We start from the raw sequence: 18,487 nt of genomic DNA on the forward strand, positions 1-18,487 counted from the left end.
CCGGTTAAATATTAACCACCAGGAGATGCCAGGGATCGGTCCAGGGATAATTGGCTTGTGGGAGGATCCTATTACCCGTGTCCTGCCGGGGGAGGGGGCTCGGACCCTGCTCCTGGAGGCATGGGCTCCTCTGGCTGAGGTCCGGGGCGCTGGCATGACCCCAGGGGCCCTGGCAGCTCAGCCCGGGCAGAACCTGCCCCCCACTCGCTCTCACAGGTTCATTTGAACCGCTCAAGCCGGCTAATCCCACAGCCCCGCCGTGCTGGGGAGAGGCAGGCCCGGCCTGGGGCAGCGCAGCCTGGGCTCCGCAGTCCTGCCCCCCCCGCCCCCCCACCCCCCCGCTGCGTGCACGGGCTCTGCTTTCACCATCCGCTCCTGAGATCATGGCCCCAGGCTCCCTGTGCTCTAGTGAGGGGGGTGTATGGGGGGGGCACATCTTGGTCAGTCCCTGCTGGGGTATGGGGCAGCTGAGGGGACCCGGTGGGAGTCTCACCGAGCCAGGAGCTGGCAGTGTCCCTTTCCCTCCTGAGAGGGAGAAGTCACTTGTCCCATGTTGATGCGGGGGAAACTGAGGCATAGAGACTGAAGGGGGTTTGCCTGAGGGGGCACAGCCAGTCAGGGGCAGAACCCAGTCTTGACTCCCCTGCTCTAACCACTGGACCCCACTCCCCTCCCCTCAGAGCTGGGAATAGAACCTAGGAGTCCTGGTGCCGGTCTCCTGCTGTAACCACTAGGCCCTGCTCCCTCAGAGCTGCCATTGCCCTCCCTGAGGTACCTGCGCTTGTTAGCACTCCAGGCCACCACATCCTACGGTCGGTGGGCTTGGTGCTGACGTGGGCATGGGTCTCCGGCAGGGCCTGCCCTGGCAGCGATGCCCATGGCTGGGCTGGGCCGGGCAGCGATGCCCCAGGATTCTAGTATCTGCACGGACCCAGCTGGCCGTGGGCCTTTAAACCTCTCGCTCTCCTGCCTTGAGCCTGCCTGGCCCTTGGCGCGGCGTGAGGCCTGTGTCTGTGGGTATCTCTCCAGGCCCCCAGCCCTGGTCCCTGCCCAGTGGGGGGGAATATGGGGCTCCCTCCCTCTGGCTCTTAGAGCACTTCTGCTGTATGCTCCCCTCCCCCAGGCTGGGGTGCATGGCTTGCCCCTCTGCCTGTGGGCAGTGCCTGTGGGGTGAACTTTGGGGGCTGCCCTAGCCGTGGGGAGTGCAGGCCCTGTGGCTAGTGATGGGCCTGGTGCGGGGCCTGCTGGACCCCCCGGGGGTCTGTGCTGACTGGATTCACTGGCCAAGCTGAGCCTGCCATGTGCCAGCGTTTGGGCCAAGGGCTGCTTCTGCAGCCGAGGGGGGGCTGCCTCTCATTCACTCACCCCAAACCCTCTTCTCGCCCCACAAAGGTGACCCAGGCAGGTGTAAAGCAGGGGGTCTTGTGCCCATGGGAGGGACAGGCTGTGCGGGGTCATGGGGTGAGGGTGTCTTGGCTGGAGTGGGGGCTGGGGATGGCAGGGGTCAGTGCGTGGGGTCTCTGGGGGGGGTGGGGTGTTGGCAGGGGTGGGGTCTCTGGGCTAGGCCGGGCAATGGAGTTGAGGCGGGGAGGCTGTCAAGGGCAGTGTCTGACAGACCCTTTTCCGCACAGGGCCTGTGGGGTCTCCAGGCCATGCCAAGGCGCTGTGCGTGCGTGCGTGTGTGCGCATTGCCCGTGGGGTGAGGGGTCTCTAGGGTGCAGGGTTGGTGATGGGGTCTCTGGGTTCGGACAGTTTCAGATGGTTTGTCCGTGTGTGTGTGTGTGTGTGTGTGTGTGTGTGTGTGTGTCGGGGGTGGGGGGGATCTCTGGGTTGGGCAGTGAGGGCTGGTCTCTGAGCTGGGCCATGGGGTTGGGGTTTAGGGCTGGGGAGGATGCATCTGACAGTCCCTTCTCCCCACAAGAGCCATGGGGGGCAGGGGTGGGGTCTTTGCGGGGGAGGGGGGGCTGGTGATGGGGTCTCCGGGACAGCGTCTGATGGGCCCGTCTCCCCGCAGGGCGCGCACCTGGCCGTGATCGACTCCCTGATGACGGCCTTTGCTGTGGAAAGCACCCGCTCGCTCAGCGCTCCCCCTGGCACCGAGCCGGGCGCTGGCTCCTGGGAGCTGAAGCTCCTCAGCTGGGTGGACACGGTAGGATGTTGGGGGGGGGGGGGGGGTCCATGGCCCTTGCTGCCCCCTAGTGTTGGGACGCTTGTTCCCAGGGCACTGCTCTGAGTGGGTGCCCCAGCTGGCACTGGGAGTGGCCCCCTGCTACCTAAAGACTCCGGCCTCTTTGGTCCTTGGCGAGCTGATCTCTTCCAGCAGCATGGGGGGGGGGGGGTTTCTCTAGGCTGGGGGGGGCTCTCCCTGCCCCTGGCACAGACTGACCTGTCCCTACCCCTCCCAGGTGAACCGCAGGCTGCAGGAGACCACGGAGCATGAGAGTTTGCAGCGGCCAGCGCCCGGCACAGACGGCCAGAGCCAGGGCCAGGCCCAGCCCCTGGCAAGTGGTCCCAAGGTGGGTCTGTCCAGCGTTGTGCCGGGCTCTTTCTACGGGGGCAGTGAAGGGAGGGGGGTTGCCTTGGCCCCTCTAACTTGATGCAGGGTGAGTGGGCAGGGCCGCTGCACCGGGACAAGTGAGGGTGGGGGCTTGGGGTGTTCCCGGAGCCTGGTGCATGAACTCCTTCAGGGAGGGGCTGTGGCTGGTCCCTGGGGCCATGGACGAGCGTCCCAGGGGAGATGTGCACCCACCTGCCCGGTTTGGACAGCGGGGTCCCCTCCCCCTCCTCGAGTCTGCTGCTGAATGTCCCCTTTGTGGGGTGTGTGTGTTGGGGGGATCCAGTGGGCTCTGACCTCCTGGAGGTGATGGGTCCTAGTCTAGCTGTTCCCCCACGTGCTTCCCCCCTCCCCCCCGCTTCTCCTGCTAGGCAACGCTGCCTGGGTAAACGAGGGGTGGCTCCATGCCTGGGGTTGAGCTGAGGTGGGGGGGCATCTCCATGCCCCCCTCCGGCATTCAGGGGATGGGAGCCCCCGTCTCCCCCACTGGGCATGCAGTCTGCCCTCCCCTGCTACGGTGCCGCCCTGGGGCGGCTGGCGTGACCCCGGCCCGGCTGCGTGGCTGCCCGGGGGGGCCGGGGAGGTTCGCTGTGTGACTCTTTTCTTCTGCGTCTCTCTCCTCCTTCCTGTGGCCTTTCTCCTTCCTCCGCGTCAGTGTCCCACCAGGTGGTACTGGAAACTGGTTCCTGTAAGTGGGTGGTTTATTTACTCTCCCTCTCCCCGCGCCGACTGACGGCCGGGGCCGTGTCCGGCCAGCACTGCTGGGCAGGTGCCTGTGGGTCTGCATGCCAGGAGCCCCCCCCCCCCTCCCCTCGAGCAAAGGATGCTGGGGCCCCAGAGCATTGGGGGAAGGGGGGCTGAGGAGAGGCCCCAGAGCACTGTGGGAAGGGTGGCCCCTGTGTGTGGGGGGGGGGGGAGGTGGCAGGCCCCAGCACTGTGGGAAGTTGCTTCTCTGGAAGGGGGACAGTGGCCCAGAGCATTGTGGGAAGGGTGCCTGCTGTGGGGGGCCATTCCTCCCCCACCTCTGAGCTTGACTCTGGCTCGGGGGGGGGGGGGGGGCTAGGTCCCCTGGATGCCATCCTGTCCCTTGGGGGTGTGGGGGCAGCATCCTGGGTGTCTGGCGTGCGGCTCTCGGGGGTGGTGAGTCGGGGGATGGGTCTCAGGGGTGACCCAGAAGATGCCCTGTCGGCCCCCACCGCGAGAGATCTCTGCCAGCGGGTGGCGGCTGGTGCCCATCGCTAGAGGCCAGCGGATGGTGGCGGTTGCATCCTGGCATCCTTTGCTCACAACCACCCCCCCCCCCCCCCGTGCACCCCCTTCTTGTCTCTTAGCTTCTTACACACAGGTCTGGGGCATCCGCCCTGCTGAGCGGGCGGCGGGGGGCTTTACCAGGGCCAGGGTCCACGGGGAGTGCCATGGGGGTGGGTCAGCTAAGGGTACTTGGGACTGTCCAGCCAGTGACCCCCAGAACAGACCCTATGGCTGCGCTGGGGGGAGCTGGGTTCAGTAATGAGCTAAGAGACCCAGGAGTGGGGCAGTCAGACAGCCAATCAAAGGCAGCATGTTGGTCACATGACGTATTCCCTCCCTCCCTCTTTGCTTGCTCTGATCCCCCTGGGGGCGAGGGTCCCCAGTGCTCTGGGGTCCAGGCTGTGAGCAGGGGGGCACCCACCCCACAGGGCTAGCTGAGACCTGGCTTTGAGGGGTGCCCTGCAGTCCAGTTAGCCTATTGGGGGATGTCTGTGCAGGGGCCCCCGGTGCATGTTGGCAGAGAGCCACCCTGGGGGAGGCTCCCAAGGCAGCGCCCCCGCAGCTAGGGCTGTAGGGTGGGCCCCCCACAGGCCTGGCCAGGCAGCAGCTCCTTCCCCGCGGCGCTCTCTCCGGCAGCCGCTGGGCCCCCGCATTGATGAGGCTTTCTCTTTCCTTTGCTGTTGCATCCAGCATGCCATCGCTTTTTGTTTGAAGGAGTCGGGGAGTAAACCTCCTGTGGTAACGTATCACTCAGTGCCCGCGCCCCTGCTGCGCCTGCCGCTGCGTGCCCGCCGGACCCACTGAGCTTAGTTCCGTTGCTGCTCCATCCCCTCCCGTGGGGCTGGTTATTCCTCCTGCAATGCCCCGGCCCTGCTCCCCACAGCAGCAGGCACTGGAGGGACTGGGAGTGCAGAGGTATGAGTGACAGGGGCATAAATTGCTCTGGGGCAAGAGGGGCAGTTCCCCCCCAGATGTTGGTTTGCCCCTCTGACTGTCATAGGTCTGTGCTGCACTGCCACTCCCCTGCCCTGACTGCAGGGTACAAAAGTCACACGTCACCATCCGCGTTAAGTCAACTTTGCCCCTCACAGAGCGATAGGGGCCTTCATACAGGCCTGGCATAATGGTGCCATCTAGTGGCTGCAGCCCACCCAGCGGCCAAGGGCTTGCACCTCGCTAGCGGGGCCCCTCCTGGTTCCGAAGGTCCCGGGTTTGATTCCCGGTGCGCAGCACTGGGCCCCCTATGGGGTTAGATGTGGGGTGGCCCGGGTGAAGGACTGCCCTGGAGGAGCTGCCCCATACTCCTGCTGGGGTGTCCATCGCCACCCCCACTTGGGAACTGTAGGCCCCATGGATGCTGCTTTCCACCCAGCTCTTGCCCTGGCTCGGGGGTCTTGGGGGCTCCCCTGACCCACAACGGGGCTCCCAGGCGCAGCACAGGATGGATCTGCACCCCCAGCCTGTGTCAGGGAGGTGGGGGAGTCTGGCTCGCTGGGCTGTAATGGAGCAGCTGGTGGCGGGACAGTGTCTCCTGGTTCAGGACCCCCCCGCATAGGTCTCGTGGACCCCCTCGGTTGGGTCCCTGCAGCATCCTGGCCGTGGTGTGTTGGAGGGGTCGGGGATTCCCCATGCATTGTTCTGGGGGGGAGGGGCTCTCCAAGGGCTCATTGCAGCAGGAATAACCAGGCCCCCCACACGTATTTTTGCCCCTGTTCCCACACCTCCCCAAGGCTGTCTGTCTGTCTGGCCCGCTGGCCGTCTGTCTCTGTGGGATGTGCTCCTCCCCCGCTGTAGCTGCACGCTTCTGCCTTGCTCGGCTCTGTGTGCCCGGCCCTGGCGCGGGGCAACCGGCTGTTGTCTCGTCTCCTGCGCTCGAGTGTTGCTGTGACCTTGGGGTGGGCGGGGGCAGGTCCTGTTCACCCACCAAGGGCCTCTGGGGGGGGGCAGATCGGGCATCCCTGACTTGTCTTTCCTGCTTCCTCCCTCCGTGCCAGGCCTGTGGGGCTGTAGGGCCGCACTAGACTGAGGGGCGGGGGCAGGGCTGTTGCACTGAGTTGCCCCCAATCTCTGCCCTCCTGTGGTGGGCAGGGGGCTCTGCCCTGTTGTGGGGGGGCAGCGTCCCCAGGTCACAGCTCATCCTGGCTGCTCTGCCCCGGGGGACCCCAGCCACAGCCCCCTACCCTGAGGGAGCCCAGCCCCTCCCAGCATGGAGCCTGCACCGGGGTTCCCTGAAGCCCCATGTGGGAGGGGGGATCCGTGTGGGAGTGAGCGGACCTTTCTCAGTGGGGTACTGGAGGCGTGGGGGGAGGAGACCCCTGGAAGGGGGAACCCAAGGCTGGGTGTGAATGGGGGCGCTAGGGGTCTGCTGAGCCAGAGACCCCCATGTGGGAGGCGGGGAGAACAGGAGGTCTGTAGCCAGCATGATCGGGGGGCAAGTGGAGGTGATGGGAGGGGGCAGGGTCTGCCCGGCCCCTGGCTTTGCAATGCCCCTGCCCCGTGGGGCCCATCCCCCAGCTGTTGACGCCTCCCCCTGTCTGTGCTCCGGGCAGATCCGGTACCGGAAGGACAAGGTGCTGCCCAAGCAGACGCCCTGTTTCCCGCCCGTCACGGGCATGAAGGACCTGGCCAGCGGCGGGGCCATCGCTGCCACCATCCACTACTACTGCCCGGCCGTGCTGCGCCTGGAGGGTGAGCGCCTGGGGGCTGTGCTGGCGTGGGTGGGGCGGTCCCTGGGGTGGGGAGGGGAGCCTGGCTGGGGTGGAGTCCCTGTGGGGGGGGGATTCCCCAGGGCAGCACTGACGCCCCCCCCTCCCTGCAGACGTGTGCCTGAAGGAGACCATGTCGGTGGCCGACAACCTCTACAACCTGCAGCTCATCCAGGAGTTCTGCGCCGAGAACCTGGGCGGCTGCTGCCCCTTGGCGCTGGAGGACCTGCTCTACGTGCCCCCCGTGCTGAAGGTGGGTGTGTGTGTGCGGGAGGGGGGGGCTGAGCAAGGGGCCCCCGGGATGTGGGCGGTGCCCTGGGGGGAAGGGCGACATGCCTGGGCGGTGGTGCGTGGGGAGGAGGTCGTCACGCCCCAGGTGGTGTGGGGTGTGGGGCGGGAGTCGTGCCAGGGGGGCGCTGGGGGTGCTTGCCCGCAGGCCCAGCTGGGATCCGTGCAGCCTGCTGGCTGGCCGGGGGTCCCCTGGCAGGATGCCCCTCCTGTCCCAGTGCCCCCTTTGGGGTCGGGTTAAAGGTAACCGTAAAGCTCTCTGCTCTGGGGGTGGGGGCTCTGTAGCCCCCCCAGCCCGGCCCCTGCTCTCCACTCAAGCAGAAGGGCACGGGTTAGCCAGCCTGGCAGAACAGCCCGGCCTGGCCCTAATGAGGCCTGGCTGGTGCCTCCGGCTGCTCTAATTGGGGCTCTGCAGCCTGGCATGACCGGCCCCGTCTGGGTGGTGCCCGGGCCCAGTGCCCCCAGCTGGGGGGGCTGCCTGTGCTGGCGTCTCTGCTGTGCTCATGGGTGCCTTGCCCTGGATGCGCCCCCTGCTCCCCCAGGGGTCTGTGCACGCCCCGGTGGGGCTAGGGAGCCCCTCCTCTCGCTCGGGCGGGGCCTCGGGGAGGAGGGGGGGGGTCCTCATTGCTTTACCCCTGTCGGTGCGCGTGAGCCGCTCCCACCTCCCCTGCAGATCAACATCGGTGCCTTCCTGGCCGAGCTCTTCCTGTGCTTCGAGGTGCTCAAGCCGGACTTCGTGCGCCCCAAGGAGCTGGGGGGGCTCAAAGGTACTGGGGTGGGGCCCGTCAGTCCCTGCTGGGCCAGGCTCAGGACTGGGCTGGGGCGGGGGTGTCTCCTTCCCCTGCAAGCACCCGGGAGCAAGGCAGCCTCGAACCCTTCCCTCTGGCTGGCACTGGACCCCCGTGGTCACAGGTGGGTGCCCGGTCTGGGCGGGGCAGACCGTTCCCTGTCTGGGGTCCAGTGTTCGATGGCATGCTGACTGACCGCCCCCCGGGCCGGGGGGGGGGGGAGGGGGTGTTTCATCCCATCCCCCAGCCAAGTGGGACTCCCATGCCCCGGCTGCGGCTGCTGCTCCCTGGCCAAGGTCGGGGCGGGGGGGCCGCGAGGGAGTGGAAGTGGCGCATGCTGGGAGTCCAGAACAAAGGCCCCTGTGTTGGCGAAGCCCTTTGAAAGGCCCATTCGGATGCGGGTGGGGGGCAGAGACTCACGCTCCCTGCCTGCCTGCCTTCCAGATCTGCCTGCGCTGAGCGACTCCCTGACGCCCAGCAGTGGGAACAGCAACAGGTGAGTCCCCGGGTCCATGTAGCCTGGCGTGGCGGGCAGGTCCTGCCATGGCGCCCTGGTGGGCGAAGGGCCAGGTCTGCTGTGTGCTGGCCCCACTGCCCCACTGCGGCGCTAGGGGGCTGTGTTGCAGGGAGTGGGGCGGGGGCTTTCCCCAGGCTACTCCTGGCTGGCCATAGTAGCACTGCGTTGCTCCCGCGCCCCGAACCCTTGGTGACTCCTAGCATGACGTTGGTGGGTCTCAGACCAGCCTCCCTGTCCATGGTCACTTGTGGGCCCTCAGCTGGGGCACTGAGGAGCACAGGGGTCCTGGAGCCCGACCTCTCCCCACTCCCTGGGGTGGAGAAGGTTCCCCCTGGGCTGTGCTGGGTGGCAGGGGCTGGACTCCCTGGGATGCCGTTTTCCAGGCCCTGCCCGGGCTCTCTGCAGGGGCTGTCTGGGCTCGGCTGGTACGGACGCCGGGGCTCAGCTGCCAGTTTAAATAGCAACGCCTGGGCAGGATCCGCTCTGAGCCGCCAGCGGGACCCTTACAGTCATCGGTCCCCCCTCCCCTCCCAGAGCAGCAAGTGTACTGGGGATCAATGGGAGTCGATTTCCTCCTCCACCCAGGAAGAGAAGCATTCCGAGGGGGTGAGACTGGACTGGGCTGGGCTGCTCCTTCCCCAAAAGAAAAACCAACCCCCCGCCCCACCCCAAAGATTGGATTTTTTAAAAAGGAGGTGGCTTTTTTTGTTGTTTTTCCTCAACCTGGGGTTCTGCAAAACAGCTGTGGGAGTCCCTGGCAGACCCCAGGAGTCCTGGCTCACCACCCCCTGCTCTAACCACTAGCCCCCACTCCATGCCAGGAGCTGGGGCTAGGACCCAGGAGTCCTGGCGCAGGGCCAGGTGCTTAGTGCCATGAATGGCAGCTCTGGGGCCAGCCGGCTGGAGCCTGGTTTGGTTAATTTCATTCCTGTTCTGCCCTGGCAGGAAATTCACTTATAGAATCGAATCTTGAGCCCAGCTGGCTTGTGCCTTAGTCGCTGCCCCTGCCAGGCAGAGCTGCCCTGGTGCCCGCCCGCGTGTGACAGCCCCAGCGGTGGGATACACCCTACCAGGTTCCCCTCCAGTCTGGTCAATTTCACAGTCAGGGGATTTGTAAAATGTCAGTTTCAGTGAGACATTTAAATCTGAAATGTCCCTGTTCAAAGGGGGGGGGGGGGGCCTGACCCGAAAGGAGGTGGTGTGGGGGTCACCAGGCTATTGTGAGAGGGGCGCGTCTTTGCCACCCTCACTTCTGCGCTGCTGCCGCACCCCCCCCCCACGATAGCCAGATTTCACGGCCAGGAATTGGGAGGGCTCTGCCCATGCCCATGCCAGGAGCCGCGGCACAGGGTCCACGTGGGTCGTTGCTCTGCCATCTCCTCGGGAGCCAGGGGTGCTGAGCTGGCCCCGTGCGCTCAGGCGGGAGGGGGGGGGGGGAATTGGGGGCACGTGCGAGCGAACACGATCCAGCCTCACGCTCTGTCTCCGGCAGCGGCTCCCCGGTGTTCAGCTTCCTGCACCCGCTCCTGCAGTCCCCGCCCCGAGGCGCGCCAGGTGAGGTGCCCTGCCCTCGGCGGGGGGTGGGCGGGGGTCAGGCACGGTCTGACCTAAGCTGGGGGGCTCGCTCCCCGACGGATGCCTGCTGTCTGACAGGGCTCAACGCCGGGGGCTCCAGCCCCCCATCCCAGGTCCCTATAGACCTGGCCCCTGTTCCAAACCATCCTGGAGGGGGCAGCTCTGGCTCCCCCATGGGGTGGGGGGAGGGCACAGGGGTGGATCTGAGCCATTCTTGGGGGTTCCTGGGGGAGGGGTGGATGGCTCTGGGGTGTGGGCTGAAGTGGATGGATCTTATGCCATCGTGGGGGGGGGGGTGATGGGGTGGATCTGAGCCATTCTGTGGGGACCCTGGGGGTTTGGGGCAGGGGGGCTGGAAGGGTGGGGGTCCCAAGGGTTGGGGGGCTCGACTGTTGGAGCAGGGGGATTGGTGCAGGGTCCCAGGGCAGTTGGGGGCTCCAGGCTGCCTGGGTGACTCTCTCTCTTTGTGCCCCAGGCGCCATGCACCACTCGACCTCCATGTCCCATGTGGAGGGTGGATTCAGCAAAACCTGGAGCAAGAAGCAGCTGAGGTGAGGCAGGGATGGGGGGGGGGCTGAGTCGAGGGGGGGGGGAGAGCAGGTGGAGGGAGGCATCGCAGGTGTGGGAGCTGGGCCAGGAGCTGCTGGGAGAGCAGGACGCCATGGTTCCTTGGGATCTGGGGGCAGGGGTCTGTGCCCCCCTAGGTGTGGGGCTTTGGGTTCTGGGCCCTAACTTTCTCCCCACAGTCGTGTGTGTGTCCGTCGTCCCCTCCCCCCCGTCTGTGCAGTGGGGGAGGCGGGCATACGGGAGGCAGGGCCTCCCCCCGCCTAGGCCTATGCCCCCCAACTGAGCAAGGGCCAGGACTGGCACATGTGGGCTGGGGGGGGGAGGGGGGCTTGTCCCTCCACAGCCAGGCCATGGCCCCTGCTGTCCCCGCCGTCTGTGCTCTGCTTGGGTAGGCATGGTAGGGGGCGGGGCCCATCCATTTTCTGGGGGCGGGGCCTGTCCCCGGCCAGCCCCTCACCCCTCCTCTCCCTGCAGCCACCCGCTCTCGCAGGCTGTGTCGTTCAGCATCCCCTTCGGGCTGGACAGCGACGTGGACATCGTGATGGGGAACCCGGTGGGCATGTTGCGCTCCGTCAGCTCGGACAGCCTGGCGCCGGCCCCCTACCCCGCGCCCGCCCGCCTGGCCCGCTCCCCCGGCCTGCCCCCCGAGGACGCGGCCCAGCGGCTGGCCAAGGAGGAGGCCCCCAACGGGCCGGTGGCCCCGCACCGGACGGTGCACAAGGTGGCGCTGTCGGCCAAGGGGGCTGCGGAGCGCGAGGGGCCCCCGGTGGAGAACGGGCTGGCCGACGGCTACCCCGACCTGCCCACCATCGAGGAGGCCCTGCAGATCATCCACAGCAGCGAGCGCCTGCACCCCGAGGGGGCGGCCGACGGCTTCTACCTGCATTCGCCAGAGCCGCCCAAGCCCCCCCGGCTGCCGGAGCCCTCCCCGCCGCCGGCCGTCTACCGCTTCCACAGTGGGCCCCCCAACGGGCGCGCCGAGGGCCCCGCGCCCACCCCGCCCGGGGACAGCAGCCTGGACTCGGACGCCGAGGACCCCTCCCGCCCGCCCGGGGCCAAGGACGACTCGTCGTCCTGCTTGAGTTCGCTGAGCTCCCAGCCCGACAGCGCCGGCTCCTCGGGCACCGGCGTGCGCATGACCAGCTTCGCCGAGCGCAAGAAGAAGCTGGCGGCCCCCGACGGCAAGGGCGCGGAGGCGGGGGCTGGGCCCCCCAACGACAGCCCTGGCCACAGCCCCGCCCTGAGCTCCGAGATGAGCCAGCTGGGCGCCCGGCTGGAGGAGAAGCGGCGCGCCATCGAGGCGCAGAAGAAGCGCATCGAGGCCATCTTCGCCAAGCACCGCCAGCGCCTGGGCAAGAGCGCCTTTCTGCAGCTGAAACGCAGGGAGGGCGAGGAGGGGGAGGATGCCGGGGAGGCCACGCTGGAGGAGCGGCTGGCCCGGCTGGAGGCGGAGGAGGATGGGGGCGGCCTGCCGGGGCGGGCGGAGGAGGAGGGGCCGGCCCAGGGCCGCCTGGAGAAGCAGGTGACGTTTTCGCCGGAGATCAGGGGGGCCCCGCTGGACGAGAACCTGGGCGATTACAACCGGGCCGTGGCCAAGCTGAACACGGCGCTCGGCTCCCTGCAGCTGGACATGCAGCGCCTGAGCGAGCAGCAGCAGCACCTGCTCCAGGAGAAGAAACCCAGCCAGGCCTGGGTCATCCCGGCCCCCAAGGGCCCGGCCCCCCGGCCCAGCCGGGAGTTCGTGCCGCCCCGCTCCGTGGAGCTCTCCTCCTCCTCCTCCTCGCCCTCCCGCAAACCCCCCGTCCCCGCTGCGCCCCGCTCGCCCCAGCCGGCCCCCAAGAAGGCTGCCCCCACGCCTCCCAAGAGCCCCAAGCACACCCGGCCCGTGGAGCTGAAGCTGCCGCCCCTGACGCGGGTGCTGACGCCCCCCCACAACGTGGACACCTTGCCGCACCTGCGCAAGTTCTCGCCCAGCCAGGTGCCCGTGCAGACCCGCTCCTCCCTTCACTTCTCCGAGGAGGTGCCCGGAGTGGAGCAGCTGCCGGAGTCCCCTGAGCTGGAGACCCAGGGCAACCTGCGCCCCGTGGCCTCCGTGGTGCCGCAGGGCGGGGCGGGCAGCGGCCGGGTGTCCGGGGACGGCACCAGTGACGTGTCCTCGCCGGGCGAGCGCCGGAGCAGCCTCATCGAGATCCCGCTCTCCAGCCTCCAGGCCGACGGGGATGACTCGCTGGAGGAGTCGCTGGCCGAGGTGCTGGACACTGAGCCGCGGGGCGGCCTCGGCTTCTTCTTCAAGGTGAGAGCTGGGCCGCCTGGGACAGAGCCACGCGCCCCCCAGCCCCACGGGGCCCTGTGCTGCTGGCCAGAGCCACTCGGCCGCTCTCAGCTGCAAGCCACGGCTGGGCACCTGGCCTGGGTTGGGCGTGTTCCTCTCTGTGGGGTGGCGAATGGCACATGGGGCCTTTCCCCTCTAGGGGGTGCCAGCTCTGATCTGGCCCCTGGGGGCAGGGGAGCACTAGCTGGCTAACGGGGGCTGGGAATGGGACATGGGGCCTTTCCCCTCGAGGGGGTGCTAGCTCTGATCTGGCCCCGGGGGAGCACACGGGCCTTTCCCCTCTAGTAAGCACTGCCCCTGGCTGGCTCAGGCTCCTGTGGGGTTCCCTCCCTTGGGTGCCAGACAGCTCCTTTGTGGAGGGCAATCGGGGGCTGCTGCCCCCCACCAAAGCCCCTGCAGTTGCCAGGACTCACCCCTCTGAGCAGGCTCCTCCCCGGCTCTGTGCCCCAGACTGGGCAGCCCTGCAGCTGGCTCCGGCTGGGATGCAGCCCTGCACGTCGGTACCAGGGGAGCACGGTGCTGTGGCATTGACCTGGCAGGCTGCAGCGGGACTGAGCTGGGCGGGGCTGTAGCGAGTGTCCGGGTGCTGGGGCTGGCCCTGGCCCAGCGGGCCATGTGGGGCAGTGCCATGGGGTGTTAGCTCAGTGGGATGCCGCCCCGCTGAGAATACAAGACTATGGAGGGGGTCTAGGGTCCATGGGAGTTGGGTGCCTCAGTGTCTTCTGCCTCAGTGTCTTCTGCTTACTTCCTATGTACTGGGGCTGCACCCGGGATGCTGCAGGGGCTGAGAGTGGCTGGGGGTCATGCTGCCAGCTTGCGCCCATGATCCACAACTCGGGTGGTGCCCACAACCATAGGACTGACTAGGAAATGACTTGTTCACCTGGGGAACTCACTGCCTCAGGATAATGCCGAGGTCAGGAGCTTAGCAGACTCCATGAGGATTAGATGATGTTCTGGGTAGCACCACGCTGTTACAGGGGTCCCTCCTCAGGCACGGCTGCCCCCCTGGGGAGGGGGACTTCCTGCCTCTCCCTCTGACGCAGTGGGCCGTGGCCCAGCTTGGCAATTGGGGTAGCTGGGCCCTGCCCTCAGCTGCGTGGCTTCCTGGAGCTTGCGGGTGGGTGGAGGTGCTGGGATGGGAGCGGTGGGCTCCCAGGATGCACTGCGGCTTTGTTCTGGCTTCGTGGGGACCTGCCCCCACCATGGGCACCCGCCCCATCCTCCCTGCCCTTGCTGGAGCTGTGGCAGCGCCACCTTCAGTGCATGACGCCTGCTCTCCACTCACATCCCGCCCCTGCCCGGGGTACCTGGGAGCTGCTGTGTGGGACCCCCCGCCCGCCCATCCGGCTCTCACTGGCTGTGTCCCTGCCCAGGACGAGGAGAAGCCGGCGGCCGAGATCGCCCAGAAGCGGGCCATCCTGCTGGAGCGCCAGCAGCGGCGCAGCGAGGAGGCGCGGCAGAGGAAGCAGTGGCTGGAGGCTGAGAAGGAGGAGGCAGCCAGGTGGGGGTTGGGGGCAGGTGCCAGGATGGTGCCCGGGGGAGGGGCTGTGACTGGGCCATGGGGGAGGGGGCAGGGCAGGATTGGGATGGAGGCTGAGTGGAGTTGCTGGTTGGCTAGTTCCTGTAATGGGAGTAGGGCAGAGTCCAGGTGGGGATGGTGTGGGGTGCCCTGGGGTGGGGCTGTTGGGTGGGGCAGAGCCCGGGCGGGGGCATGGGTAGCACTGGGGCAGGGGCTGGTGTGGGGCTGGCGGGGGCATGGGTAGCACTGGGGCAGGGGCGGGGCTGGGGGCGGCACTGGGGCAGGGGCGGGGCTGGCGGGGGTGGGGGCGGCACTGGGGCAGGGGTAGGGGTGGGGCTGGCTGGGGGGTGGGGGCGGCACTGGGGGGGTGTGGGGCTGGCTGGGGGGCAGAGGCCGGCCCCTGACGGCCGCACTGCCCGTGCCAGGCTGCAGGCCGAGGCGTTCCCGTGCCCGCGGCCGGAGGAGGAGGCCAGCCCGCGGCGTGGCGACTTCACGCGCCAGGAGTACCAGCGGCGCCAGCAGCTGAAGCTCATGGAGGACCTGGACAAGGTGCTGCGCCAGAAGCCGACCACGGTGCGCGCCGTGAAGAAGGGGCGGCCCAAGACCGTCTTCTGCGACGACTCGGCCCTGGCCCGCAGCCCGCTCAAGGGGCTCCTCGGTACGGCTGGGGCAGGGAGGGCTGCACGGGGCCCTGCAGCGGCCAGGAGCTGGGTGGGACTGACCCCGGGGGGGGATGTGCCGGGGGGAGATTTGGGGGGCACCGTCTGACCCAGCTCTGCCCCCCAGGCTCCAGGCTCAGCAAAGTGTACTCCCAGTCCACCCTGTCCCTCTCCACTGTGGCCAACGAGCCCCCCGGCAACTCGCTGACTGTCAAGAGACACTCCAGGTGAGTGTGGGGGAGGGAGGGCTGGCTGTGTGGGCAGGTAATACCCCCCCTCCCCCGCTGCTCTGCCCTTTGGATGCTGGGGGAGGCATTCATCCTGGCTCCTCCTAGGGAGTGGGGGGGGGGGGGGCGGGCAGCTCCCAGGGGCCGGGAGAGCCCCGGGCTGAGGGGCTGGTTCCAACCCTGGGGGGCTGGAAGGTTGTGGGGGGGAGGGGGAGTGGGGTCTGGCTGGTCCCTGCCTTGGAGCTCCTGCCCTGTAACTAACTTACCCCCCCCCTCCACAGAGCCGCCTCCCCCTCAGGCCTGATGTCCCCCAGCCGCCACCTGGCCAGCCAGAGCCGGGACCGGGACTGGGAGAACGCGTCCACTGCCTCCTCGCCCGCCTCCGTGCCCGAGTACACGGGTGAGACCCCCGCCCTCCCCCCACGCCCCCGCTGCCCCTCACCGCCCTGAGTACAGGGTGAGACCCCCACCCTCCCGCCACCTCCCCTGCTGCCCCTCGCTGCCCTGAGTACAGGGTGAGACGCCCCCGCTGCCCCCGCTGCCCCAGGGTGAGACCCCCGCCCTCCCGCCACCTCCCCTGCTGCCCCTCGCTGCCCTGAGTACAGGGGCGGGACACTCCCCACCCCCCACCCTTCCTCTGTGCCCCAGCACACAGGTAAGATCCCTGGCTGCTGCCCCACGGCTCCTCCTGCCCTGCCTCCATCCCCCAGTAAAGGGGCAAGACCCCCTCCCTCCCTGCCCTGCCTTCACCGCCCCTGCAACCTGCCTCCCTCCCGGCTGTGTGGGGCCCCGGCTGTGAGCCTGTCCTTCACTGTGCCTGCCCCCAGCTGTGACAGCCTGTCTGTCTGTCTGACCTCGGTCAGATCCCAGCTGGGGGCCCCCGACTGCTTCCTGCAGCCAACACTTACCCCTCCCCCTTTCCTCCCAGCTGGTTCCGGGCTGGGGGAAATCCTGCTGGGGGGGGCAGCATCTTGTTGTTGGTGAAGGATTGGCTGAGGCCGCCCCCTCTTTAACAGCTGACCTTGGCTGGGCCATGCAGGCCTGTGTCTTTGAGCCTGCCTCAGGAGCGAACAGTCCCCCCCCGCAAAATATAAGGGAAACTGAGGCAGATAGCATTTATAAAACAGAAAGTTCCCCGTTTGTCACAACAGCGGAGACCCCCTCCTCACCCGCCTCCCACCCCTGCTGCCCACCCCAGCCCTGAGCACACAATGGAAGATACTCCCCCCCATGTCTGTCACCTCCATCCCCACGGCCATTGACTAGAGGTGCCAGGGCCCAGGGGGAGCTCTCCTGCCCCCACTGCCCCTGGGGGGCAAGGCCTGCTGGGGCAGTTCCCCACTCCCGGGATCATGCTGTAACCCCCATCTCCCCCCGGCAGGCCCAAAGCTGTACAAAGAGCCGAGCGCCAAGTCCAACAAGCACATCATCCACAACGCGCTGTCCCACTGCTGCCTGGCCGGCCGCGTCAACGAGCCCCACAAGAACAAGATCCTGGAGGTGAGCAGGGGCCGGCCTGGATGTCCCACCCTGGGGCCCTCTGTGCCCTGGGGGGGCTGCTGCTTATTCCCCAGCCTGTAGAGGGAGGTGAATGGGAACCTTTTTTGGCTTGAGAGGGGGGCTGAGGGGAACCCCAGTGGGGCTGAGCCCCCCGTCTCTAACCCATCGCCCCTACCCCCTAGGAGATGGAGAAGAGCAAGGCCCATCACTTCCTGATCCTGTTCCGAGACTCCAGCTGCCAGTTCCGGGCGCTGTACACGCCGGCGGGGGAGACGGAGGAGCTGCTGCGCCTGACGGGCTACGGCCCCCGCACCATCAGCCGGGCCATGATCGAGGGCATCTACAAGTACAACTCGGACCGCAAGCGCTTCACCCAGATCCCCACCAAGACCATGTCCATGAGCGTCGATGCCATCACCATCCAGGGCCACCTCTGGCAGACCAAGAAGCCGGGCACCCCCAAGAAGCCAGGCACCCCCAAATAACTGCTCCTGCCGGGGAGCCCTGAGAGTCTCTGCCCAGAGCTGCCCCTCGGGCTCTGAGCTGGTCCTTTACAGCGGGGCCCGTGTGCCCCATTCCCGGCCCAGCCTGGGACCTGCCAAACCCAGGACTGAGCGAAGGGCACAGGGGCAAGGGGGGAGCTGCCCCTGCCCCACCAGCTGAATGTCAGACTGTGCCCCAGTGGCCCTGCAGGTGCATGTCTCTCCCCACCCCTCGCAGGGGGTGGAGCAGGGCGGGGGCCCGGGGCCTGTGTATATTACACGTACCTATACAGAGATGAAGCTATTTACATGATTTTGCAATGATTTGTATATAAAAGTGAATTGCATTTGATAAACAGGCCAGGGGGGGCCTGGCTGGTGTGTGGGGGGGTGTCTGGGGGGGGCTGTCTGTCTCTTCCTTCATGTCTTGTCTCTTTTGTATCTTCTGAACTTCTGCCCGATCACTTAAGTGTTGACTTTCCCCCTTGCAGCCAGGGCTGCTGGCCACAGGCCTGTCTCGGCCGCCCCCGCAGGGCTACGGCCTCGGGCGAGGGGCCGGCGCTGGCCGAGCCCAGCTGCAGCTGCCCCGGGGAGCAGGGACTCCCTGTGCCCTGGCTGCCCTGCCTGTGCATGTGTCCCTGGAGGCGGGTGCTGGGCACACGCAGCAGTGCTGGCCCTCCGGCTCTCCCCCTTCGGGGGGCTGTGTCCAGCTGAGGGGGGCCTGGTCCCAGGCTGGCTGCCACAGCGGGAGGGAGAAGTGGGGCTGGCCAGCTCATCCTCCTTCCCCCACCCCCCAGCAGTGGCACTGTGGGCCCCAAGGGCTGCCCCAGGCTGGGTGAAGGAGGCAGGGCCTGCTGGCTTGGGTGGGTCACTGGGAGCTGCTGTAACGAGCCAGCAGGGCCTCAGCTGTCACTTAATAAAGTAACTTAAAGGAGCTTCTGCCTGTGCCTGGTTCCTCCTCCGAAGAGCAGCAGCCTGGAGCGCCCCCTAGCACATGGGGACCAGCCTCTGGTGGGGGTGGGTGAGAGCAAGGGGGCAGGGAGCCAAGGGCTCTCACTCTAGGTTGTAAGGGGGGGGGGGGGAGAGAAGGGGGGGAGGGGGGGGGAGACGGGAAGGGCAGGTGCAGGTTCCAGTTCAACCCCAAGGGAAATTTTTTTCCCCTTTTTGATGGAAAAATGGAAAGGTCCTTTCTCCCCTCCCCCCAGGCTGCAGTGGGAAATGCTGGGGGGGGGGGGAGGAGGAGAGGGGTCTAGTCTCCAGTGATGTGGGCTTAGGGCACAGGTGGGGCAGGATCAGTGCCTGGCTTGAGTGTTTTCCCCCAGTGCTGCCGCCACCCCCCCCAGCCCCGCTCCACTCTCATTCCCCTTGCACTGCAGGCTGGCCCAGGCCAGAGCCCAGGCTCCCAGCCCTCCAGCAGCGTGTTGCAGGGGGGCAGGCCCAGGCCAGCCCTGCTGGTCACAGAAGCTGCTGCAGCCCATGGCCAGGGGCTGCCAGAGCCAGGAGCTGGCGTTGGACTGAAC

At 67.6% G+C, this 18,487-nt stretch overlaps 1 protein-coding gene across 4 annotated transcripts in view; it reads left to right on the top strand.

The window, feature by feature from the left end:
- The window catches only part of CAMSAP3 (calmodulin regulated spectrin associated protein family member 3), a 33,420-nt gene extending 15,518 nt beyond the window's left edge, over positions 1–17,902 (top strand). The window contains exons 3-19 of one of the 4 annotated variants that reach the window (XM_067544629.1): positions 2,015–2,149; positions 2,406–2,516; positions 3,210–3,242; positions 4,496–4,543; positions 6,355–6,493; positions 6,624–6,763; positions 7,472–7,565; positions 8,031–8,082; positions 9,596–9,657; positions 10,154–10,229; positions 10,720–12,538; positions 13,954–14,081; positions 14,525–14,757; positions 14,886–14,985; positions 15,267–15,385; positions 16,367–16,485; positions 16,668–17,902. In XM_067544629.1, the coding sequence (XP_067400730.1) occupies positions 2,015–2,149; positions 2,406–2,516; positions 3,210–3,242; positions 4,496–4,543; positions 6,355–6,493; positions 6,624–6,763; positions 7,472–7,565; positions 8,031–8,082; positions 9,596–9,657; positions 10,154–10,229; positions 10,720–12,538; positions 13,954–14,081; positions 14,525–14,757; positions 14,886–14,985; positions 15,267–15,385; positions 16,367–16,485; positions 16,668–16,970 (3,711 nt within the window). In that variant the 3' untranslated portion in view covers positions 16,971–17,902. The remainder of the gene's footprint in view (positions 1–2,014; positions 2,150–2,405; positions 2,517–3,209; positions 3,243–4,495; positions 4,544–6,354; positions 6,494–6,623; positions 6,764–7,471; positions 7,566–8,030; positions 8,083–9,595; positions 9,658–10,153; positions 10,230–10,719; positions 12,539–13,953; positions 14,082–14,524; positions 14,758–14,885; positions 14,986–15,266; positions 15,386–16,366; positions 16,486–16,667) is intronic. The other 3 variants (XM_067544631.1, XM_067544630.1, XM_067544632.1) reach the window with 3 other exon arrangements.
- Positions 17,903–18,487: the final 585 nt, after the last annotated feature.

The sequence above is a fragment of the Emydura macquarii genome, unplaced genomic scaffold (assembly GCF_026122565.2).
Source record: "Emydura macquarii macquarii isolate MOO-44397 ecotype Brisbane River unplaced genomic scaffold, CSIRO-AGI_Emac_v2 contig_1002, whole genome shotgun sequence".
In the NCBI taxonomy this organism is placed as follows: Eukaryota; Metazoa; Chordata; order Testudines; family Chelidae; genus Emydura; species Emydura macquarii.